At 35.9% G+C, this 10,366-nt stretch overlaps 1 protein-coding gene across 1 annotated transcript; it reads left to right on the top strand.

The window, feature by feature from the left end:
- The first annotated feature begins 1,229 nt into the window (after nucleotides 1–1,229).
- LOC107831038 (ubiquitin-conjugating enzyme E2 variant 1A) lies at nucleotides 1,230–9,937 on the top strand. Its single transcript, XM_016658751.2, has 5 exons — nucleotides 1,230–1,545; nucleotides 5,188–5,327; nucleotides 8,944–9,069; nucleotides 9,147–9,273; nucleotides 9,709–9,937. The coding sequence occupies exons 1-5, from the start codon at nucleotides 1,515–1,517 to the stop codon at nucleotides 9,765–9,767; spliced, it is 483 nt and encodes a 160-aa protein (XP_016514237.1). The 5' UTR covers nucleotides 1,230–1,514; the 3' UTR covers nucleotides 9,768–9,937.
- The last annotated feature ends 429 nt before the right edge of the window (nucleotides 9,938–10,366 follow it).

The raw sequence follows: 10,366 nt of genomic DNA, 5'->3' as shown, positions 1-10,366 counted from the left end.
TAACATTAAAATTCGGCAGAGTATTTTTTGTATTGACAACTATTCAAATTTTAATTCGTCAGTTATAGAACTCTACATACTGTTGAACTTATCGGAATTTCTTAAAAAAGTTAATTAATTAATTAGATACGAAGTATTATTTATCATTTAATTAATTCATAAATTTTTATACATTTTTTTTGGATTTCACGACAAACAACCGATAGAGTATCCTCTATATTGCCAACTATTCAATTTTTATTCAACAATCAAAGAATCCTAAAGTATGTTATTGATTTACTTATATGGGGGGGCAAAGTAGGAATTTAACAACCAAATTAGAAATCAAAATACTACTTTTATGGCGGGCAAATAAATAAAGTAGTCAACATTAAACAAACAATTAATATCTACATACTATTACACAAATACATTCAATACTATTAGTAAACAACAAAATCTCCAATTAAACGATATTCAACAAAATAAATAAATAACAAAAAAAACTAGCTAAATTTTAAATAATCGGTAAAATTGACAAACACCAACAAATATCGCAAATTCCATACAAAATTATAACTATTCCTAATTTGTTTTATGGAATTTAAAAAAAACGAAATCTAGTTTACAATTACTACAACTTACAACCAATAAAAAAAAAAGTTGCACAAAATATCCAAAATAAAGTGCGTAATAGTTAACACCCATGTAATATAAATAATGTAAATAATTAATAAGGAAAAAATTGTTAAGAAATACCTAAATTTTTGAAAAGTTTAAATGTGAATTTGGATCACCATTTCTCAAAATTCTACCACCTACTTTGTTCTACGCCACATATAGACCTTGACACTTTGAAAAAATATAACATTTTTGTTTTTTTGTGGGACCTATGTAGGCTCCAATGAAGGGAGATTTTAAAAATGGAGGGAGGGGACTGATCTGCCTGGGGAAGAAGGCGGCTGTTCTTTTATCCAGGTATAACTTATGTAATACATTCACTATACATGATCAATTTTGAATTAAGTTATAGCACATGTAATACATGCATAACCGGCCGCTATATATATAAAATATACGCTATATATAAAATGGTTTTCAGTTTTTTAGGTACCTATTTTAATTTTTTGAGTCCAAATATTATTTTTTACTGTTCATAATAAATATTTTTTTACCTTTTTATTTTGATCCAATTTTATTTAGGGTGTATTAAACCAAAAAGTTAGGACGGTAGTGAGTAATACTTAGGTTCCAGACTCTTAGAATTTCACCCAAAAACAATGCGCAGTCAAAAATGAATGATCTTATGAACGTATTTGTTTTCCCATTTAGTCCCTACTCCCTGATTTTATTCCCTCAAGCTTGGTTAAAACAGTAGCGGTGACTTGGTGTTGTAACTTGTGAGTTGAGCTGCTGTCTCATTACAGACCATCTCTTTCTTCTTCCCCACCCTATTCCCTCTCTCTTTTATTTCTCGTTGCCTCGTTCTTTACTCTTTCTAGGAACACTTTTGGTTGGACTCCTATTAATTTAAAATGGGCTCAGAAGGATCATCTAGGGTTGTGAGTAAGCTTCAAAATTCCTCTAAATTTCCTGCACATTTTATGCTTTTGTTACATTTTAAGCTTGATATTAGTTTAGTTGTAAGTCTTTATTTATAGAACTCTCTTCCCCTTGTTAGTTTTAAAGTCTGTTTTTTGTTTGGATTCTGCATTTCCCTTGCTATTTATACCTTTATGATGTATGGGACTAGGGTTTCTTTCTTTGGTTTGTCACGAATTGGATTTACTGATGGGGGCGAACATATCCTGTTTCAATATAAGAAATCAATTAAGCCCTCAAATAAAGAGTGCTCCATTTAAGGCACTGATAAAAAATCTGTTTTTCAAGGCAAATTAGTGGAGTGGAAGTTTAGAATTTTAGCTCTACAGGAAGAATTTGGTGCAAAATATTGTCTTATTGATGCCCAGGTCAAAGGTTCGTTGATTAAAATTCTAAATAATATGTTATTCCTGCGTCTGCTGAATGCTGTAATGTTGTAATTAGTTGCCTGAATGTTCAGGTTTTATTCTGTGGGAGCTTTACCATCTATATTGCCTTCACCCCCCCCCCCCCCCCCCAACACACACACACACACACAAAAAACCCCCTAGGGGATGCGTTCTTGGTCTCCAGTTCTGTAACTAGAGTTCTTGCTTCATTTTAGTGAAATCAAAATCTAACCAGAGAAAGAGTTGTGTATGTGAGATATGTATGGTGAAAACTGAGGGAGAGGAGAAGGTAATATGACACTGAGATATTACATTAGAAGGCAGTTCGAAGTGTTTGTACATGTTAATATATTTTGTCTTTAGATAGGTTTGTTGGGACTTGGGTGAGTGCAACTGGAGAGAGAGAGAGCGAGGTAAAGGAAGGAATGCAAAGCTTCATGTGACTCATTGTAAATACCAACTGTTCTTCATCCGTAGGGGCAGTAAAAATAATTTGAACTGATCACAGCTCCTATACTTATTGACTCAAGATAAGGTTCACAGACAATTGCCTTGAGAAATAGTAACGGTACATTTCCAAATAAGATGAATCTAAAGTTAAGGACTTCATATTTATGGAGAGCTGCAACATTTTTAGCATCTTATCTAGGTCTCAGTTTTTAGCTTTTGTTAAGTGTGCTAAATACTTGACCCATTTATCTTTAGACTTGTCAAAAACAACCAAACTTTCATGTGCATTAATATTAATTGAAGGCTGATTTAATCTGATTTTTCCTCTTTTGCTAAGTTCTAAGAGAATTATCAAAATAGTCAAATCTCTCTGGAAACCTTTGATATTTCTTCAAACATTGAGATTAAATTTCTTTTCATGTTAAATACTGCGTACATGCAGTTGAATGACAATATGTCCTTGAATGGAATCTAACACATTTTGATCTGCTATATAACTTATATGCTTCCTCTCATACATTTGAGGATGTAATGATTTAAGTTGATCTCCAGTTGGTGGGAGTTCTGAAGCCTTCATTAATATGAGGAACAAACCACTCACTAACATAGAGTTTTTACTTAATATTGACACTTCATAATCCTGGGTGCACTTGTGTCAAGGCATGCTTGTGGTACTTATGAATTTTAAGTAATACAAAGGAAACATACTGGCACTGAACATGAAGTATATGATTCATACATCTTTCATATACTTCTTGAGTGATTTTTTCAAAATGATAAAAGAATGATCTTTTCTAGGTGAAAGTGCTTGTCCAAGAGTAATAATGCAAATAACCAATATGATTCGCTGGTTTGGTGGACTTTGGGCAGTGGCTTATACTAACTTAATTAAAAGAGGCGGAAACAATATTAACAAAGCCAATGTTACTAAGAGATACGGATAGCACAGTCTACTACTGGCATCTCTTCTTTCACTCGATATTCTTCAATGATTTAGAAACCTGACCTTGTGGCCCAGCTTAGATTGTTCAGCCTTGGCAGTCTACTAAAATATCATTAAACTACTCTAATAAACGGTTATCTTTGCTCCACGGCTATGGGTGTTTGCAAAGAAGTGAACGAAACCAAGACTGAATTCTAGCCCCTTTTTTACATAGCTTATAACAACCTTCTGTCCTATGAAAATGCTACAGTAGTTAGGCAGTAACAGGATTTGATCCCCTAATCTGCGGGATTGATGATTTACCGCCTTGTTTTTGCTGTGTGGTGGATGTGTATTTGAGGCACACAAGGATTTCAAGTCCGGCTAGAACCATTTAAATAAGTCTCCTTTCTCTATATAACATTTCCAACATGTATTAAAGTGTTTGCATAGGTATGTTAAGTGGTCTATGAGAACCAGGTAGTAGAATTAGAAATGTAACTTATTTATTGTACTGTTTAATGGACATGGGTGCGAGTATCTGATACGGGTGTGATCTAGAAGTTGAATTCCTCAAAACCTAAATCTTAGAGTTCAAGGATATAGATGGAAGTACAGATATGGATTTCGGATACATCTAATAAATGTATACTTATAAAAAAACCATCAATCCTTAGCTAGTTGGTGCGGCTATATGAATCCTCACTGACCATTTTGCTCCAGTGGAGTGGAGCATGTTCCGTTTCAATATTCGATAATCTAGGTTCTATAGTCCCTAAGGTTTTTCCAATGATAAGGACGCAATGTAGGATGTGCCGATAGGGCGCAGATTACAAGTTCAAAATTTTGCCACCGGCAAAAACCTAGTATTTAAGTGAGAGGTGGGTAGAGGAGTCGGTCTATACTCTCCCGAATATTGAACCGTTGACCAACCAGCCAGTTGGTTTGGGCCAGCTAACCCACATGGTTTGCTCAGTTACAAAAAATAGTTTTCTGTATTTTCTACTGACGAATAAATCTCTAACAAGATCAAAAGACTCCTAACAATCATTGGATCTAATGCGAGCTAACCAATAGAGCTAAGCCTTAATCCTAGCTCGTTTATATCTCCGATAGTGATCTTTTTCTTTCATTGTGTTCTATTTTTTCACTAAGTCTACGTGGATTTTAATTATCTATGTATATATGAATTATTAAATTAAGTCATTGAAAATATTTTAAATATCTAATGTTTTGTGCCATAAGTAGCACCCAAGGGTGTGACCTAGCAATCAATGTAGTAGGTGAAAAATCATGGAAGACCAGAGCTCAAATCACAAGAGAGACAAAAATGCTAGGTGATTTTTTTCCATCATTCTAATGGGTAAAGCTACCCTTTACCTATGCTAGTGATAGCAGGTACTCTGTGGAATAATCGAGGTGTGGGCAAACTGAACCGGACACCACTATTATCAAAAAGAAAAAATATTTTATTAATTATGTCTCGTACAATGGGAAAATTTTCTAATACTTTATGTATATGTACAAACTAATAAATCGAAAATGAAAACCCAGTTGATCTAAACTTGTCGGTCATATTTGTAGTCAATGCACCAGGGACTCAGGAGAATTTGACCAAATCCTCACACCCAAATTATGTTGAATGGCAGGTGGAACAGAGCTTTATGCTACTCTTAGCTACAAGCTGTTCAATATTCTTCACTATAAGATATAACATGTTTTTTTATCTATTTAACTTTGTGTTTTTCAGTCTTTTCCAAGAAAACCGTTTTTAATGCACTACAATTTGCATACCATATAAGCATATTATTTAATCTTTATGATGATATTTGCTTTTATCTCCAGTCCCTAGGAGTTTCAGATTATTGGAAGAGCTTGAAAGAGGAGAAAAGGGAATTGGGGATGGAACTGTCAGCTATGGGATGGATGACGCAGATGATGTATACATGCAATCATGGACAGGAACTATAATTGGTCCTCCTAATGTAAGATTTTCCTTTCAGCTTTTGCAAAGATGTGCTTGTAGCTTCATATTTCTGTATTCTTGAATAAACAATGTATTTCCTTTTGGTAGTCAAGCTGCGTTTGATTGTAATTCCCTCTTGGTGCTCTGTGCTGTTAATGCAGGAATTTTGTCCATTAATTTGGTTCTTGGGCTAATCTTCAAATATCCTTGTTGACGATTGCATCACATTTTCAACTTGTGGCAGGCTTGATGTTTAGTCACTGTTGAAACACCTTTAGCTGGCTAATGTAGAAATTATACTAAGATATGCTGAGGAAAGAGTAAATTAGTAGTTAATTGCAGACTTAGAATCACTTTTCTACCAAGTGCCTTGGAGGCCAAGTTCAAAAGTAGGTTTGCCTCTAAAGACATGATTTTTTCCGAGGCACATTTCTGCCACAAAACATTGAAAATGACTCATTTAAATTTAGTGCAACTGCCAAAATCACCAAATCGTCCTTAGACCTGACAAAACTTACGAGCTGCTTTCAAGCTTAGTACACAATATAATTGAACTAGCTACCCAAGTACAGATTTTGTAGGGTCCAAGCATTTGAACATTTACTATGGGAAAATTGATTCACTAGCAGCTTTGTGGGTTAACATTAGACCCAATAATATTGGTTCAATACCACCAAGGAAACTTCCTGTTTCGTCAAGAGATTTTGTACTCATTTTTGGGTCTCGTAACATTCCCTTTTAGGCTTTTAAAGGTAGTTACATCTTTTCGTAATAAACATGCATAAGCTGCTGCATTGTTAACTTTGTGGGCGACAAAATTCTGAATTTCCCCAATGTTTTAATGATGAAATAAAATCAACATCAAAAGTGTTGATGTGGTTGAAGTGCAAAGGGAAATACTCTGTTTGTTTTAGTGTGGCTAGCTAGAAACTGACCTGTTGGATTAAATGAGCGATATAAGAATTCAAAGCTAGTTTTTGTTTCTGAAAATTATATCACAAAAATAGCATATCGGGTTGACACAGTTGAGATCATGAGATTTGCAACAGTTCCTATCTACTTTCTTAAATGGTAGATGCAATGGTACTTGAGCTTCTAGGAAAAAATATTAGTCAACACGCCTAATTCCTGGGATTTTCGAAAACGTTACGCAGCTAATTGATAAGGCTATGACATGCTATTTCTTCCCCCCTTACTCATCCACCTTAATATTCTGTAAATAATGTCGTTGCTTGATTTCTTCACAAACATTGAGGATGAACAATTTTGGACTGGATTTCAAGAGGTAGGTTGGTGAAGCAATAGAAACTCAAACTCTTTGGTGAAGAAGAAGATGGTAGGATAGAAAGATGCGGATGTAAATATGGTATTTTAGATAATAAGTAGACCAAAAAGGACTAAAATTGTTGAGTATATAAGTTTACTTGCAAGTTCAGCTACTCAGTACACTTCTATGTGAGGATAAGAAGGAATGAGGGAGAAGAAGCTGAGATATAGGAGAAAGAAAAAAGGAGGAAACAGAGATGTAGTCTAAACCTTAGAAGAAGATGAGCTAACTGCTTATTTCTACGTCTTTTTTTTTTATAAGGTAAATATTTTTATTAACAATTGGGGACTAACCCCGTATACAAGCCGTGTACCAAAAAAAAAGAACCTACACCAAAATATAGTTCTCAACAAAAGAGATTCAATCCTCTATACAAATAGGGACCTCATGAGTACACCAAAAAGAAACTAGGAACAAAAAACTACTTTGCAATTTCACAAAATGTTGTTCCACCCCTTCAAAAGCCCTCCTATTTCTCTCTTTCCATATCACCCACATGATTGCTAAGGGAGCGACACTCCATGTCCTTGGACTTCTCTTTCCACTCATGTGAACCCAACTATGCAACGCCTCATTCACTGTACCCGGCATTGCCCATTGCACCCCAAACAAATTAAGGATCACTCTCCACAAGGATCACACTCCACAACCGATTAGCCACTTTACAATGCAATATGAGATCTACATCTTCGCCCGAGCTTTTGCACATGAAGCATCAACTAACATAGGTTATCCTTTTCTTTCTTAGATTTTCCGCTGACAAAATCGCTCCCCTCGCCGCCAACCACACAATGAAACACACCTTTCTTGGTGCTCTGGAATCCAAAGAGTGTATGAGGGAAAACTTGTTCCTCTCTCACTAATAACCTCTTATAATAAGATTTAACCGTGGATAATCTATTTTTACTCTCCCGCCATCTCCATACATCCGATACATTATTCGGTGTATCCAACCCATACAATAACTCAACTAGATTATGAAATTCTTCCATCTCCCAATCCTGTAGGTTCCTCCTAAATCTCAAATCCCAATGAAGCACCCCTCCGTGGGACCTAAAAATTTGTTGGACCGTCATATCTCTCAGGCAAGATACTCTATATAAGTTAGGGAAAGTTTCCCTCAACTCGTTCTCCCCGCACCACTTATGCACCCAAAATTTAATCCGGCTTCCATCCCCAACCCTAAAGGAAATATGGCCACTAAAAGCTTCCCACCCCTTCATAATACTCCTCCATAAGCTTCACCCATACGATACTCTAATGTTTCTAGTCCTCCACCTCCCTTCCATAATACCATATTTTTCTGCTACTACCCCCTCCAAAATGCACTCTCCTCCACCCCAAATCTCCCTATCCACTTCCCTGGCAAAGCTTTGTTGAAAACCTTGAGATCTTTCACCCTGAGACCTCCCCATTCCTTTGGAGATATGACAACTCTTCAATTTACCCAGAGCCTGCAAAAGTGACATATAATATGTAGGTATGCTAGATAGAGTGCTTTTGATCAAAACTTCTTTCCCTCCTTTCGACAAGTACTTCTTTTGCTATCCCGCTAGCCGTTTCTCTACTCTCTCAATCACTGAATTCCACATTGCAAGATCTTTGCTCGATGCACCCAACGGTAGCTCCAAATAGGTAGTAGGTAAAGTACCCACCTTACAATTCAACACATGTGCAATCTCTTCAATATTATCCACTTCTCCCACCGGTGTGATCTCACATTTTCTGTGGTTGATCTTAAGGCCTGACACAATCTGGAACCATCAGAGAATCTGTCTCAAATAAGTTACCTGAGACACCTCTGCATCACAAAAGACCAACGTATCATCTGGAAATAACAAATGTGTAACTGTCACATTGCTATGCCCACTAAGCGAAGCATCAAAGCCCTTAATTAGACCTTAACCCCAAGGTATTTCTTCACGTAGGGTTGCAGTGGTGCAGGTATCTAATCTGAGTTTTCAATGTGTAGAATTCTTCTTGATTTATTTTATTTTAGTGCACTTCTTGTTTTTGATGAATTTTGAAGTCAAAAGAAGAAAACCTACCTTAACCATTGTGTATGTGTACAACGGTTTTATGCAGCCCCAAAGGGGGTGATCTAGTGGTCGAAGAACTGGAGTAGCAGTGTTGGGAACTAAAAGATTCGAGTCTCAGAAGAGGCGACACTAGGTTATTTCTTCCAATTTGCCTAAGCTTTGGAAAGGAGAGAGAGTTACTTGTTGCCGTCCTATTCGAGTCTTGTAATTACTTTGGTAATAATGAAAGCGAAGGTTTTATGCTTGTTATGACATTTACTGCTTGTCAGACTGTACATGAAGGGCGCATCTACCAGTTAAAACTTTTCTGCGGAAAGGTGTATCCAGATCACCCACCTAGTGTAAGGTTCCAAACAAGGATAAACATGAGTTGTGTAAACCAAGAAACTGGTGTGGTATGTACTGCTTCCTAATTAACTTTTGTAGACTTGACAGTTAACAAAATAATCTTATATGTGAGAGACATTATCAGGTTGAGCCAAGTCTCTTCCCCATTCTAGCAGATTGGAAGCACGAATACACAATGGAAGATATATTAATGCAGTTGAAAAAGGAAATGATGTCTCCCCAAAATCGAAAACTAGTTCAGCCTGCTGAAGGTGAGCTGTCAATGATTTGATTTTTAACTTCAGTTTTAACTGTTTTTACTCTTAATCAAAAAAATTCTTTGGCACTGATGCTGCAGCAAAATAAGTTTTGAAGTACTTTTGCCATTTCTGCACTCCTCATCTCCCCTTCTAACATTCATGATCGAAGGGTTTGTAGCATTTCGAAAAGAGGATACATTCCCAAGATGAGCATAGCCCATAGCCCTATGTACGAACACATGTACAGCTGCACCCACCCATGAAGACACTCACACACAACACACACACATTTATTCATTTATCTTCTCCTTGGATCATTTGCGAACTTAAATGTTGATGTTGATTTTCTCAACATGAGCAACTTGGTTATGAGTTTTGTGAACAAAATAGCTTGTTGAAAACTGTTAGAGATCTCCATCCGATTGAATAATGCATTTATTTTGGCAGGCAATGAAGAGAATCGGGTGGATCAAAAAGGCTTGGTTCTGAAATGTTGTATTTTGTAACTGGAGAAGAACATTGTTTATGAAAATGTATATAACCTTATTGCTCAGATAGTAGCAACTGTTGTCTTAATATCTGTATATGTAAATGTGTACGATTTTATTTGAGAAAGATGCCTGCTTATTCCTTCCTCAACTATGGGTATGGGAGGGATAGCTTGTTAATTTTCAAACTCTACTGGATAATTCTAACTTGTTTTATGTCTTGTGATATTCTGAATGATGCTCTAACTTTCTCGACTATACCAGCGATAGAATCCAGAAGTGAGTGCAGAGAGGACAGCAGCTGAGGGCAGATTTTCCTCAAATATCAAGTGAAATATATATATATATATATATTGTGTGTGTGTGTGTGTGTGTGTTGTATATGTATATATGTTAAAGGTGTTGAAATCAGATCTTTTTTAGATTATGAGCAGTGTGTGTGTGTGTGTGTGTGTGTGTGTATATATATATATATATATATTGTGTGTGTGTGTGTGTGTTGTATATGTATATATGTTAAAGGTGTTGAAATCACATCTTTTTTAGATTATGAGCAGTGTCATTTTAATTTTCTAGTTACTGGAGAAGTATTTTTGTCACCTGAATAGCAAGTCAAG

The sequence above is a fragment of the Nicotiana tabacum genome, chromosome 9 (assembly GCF_000715075.1).
Source record: "Nicotiana tabacum cultivar K326 chromosome 9, ASM71507v2, whole genome shotgun sequence".
Classification (NCBI taxonomy): Eukaryota; Viridiplantae; Streptophyta; class Magnoliopsida; order Solanales; family Solanaceae; genus Nicotiana; species Nicotiana tabacum.
Note: the sequence above shows the minus strand (reverse complement) of the source record. Positions and strands in the feature narration are given on the sequence as shown.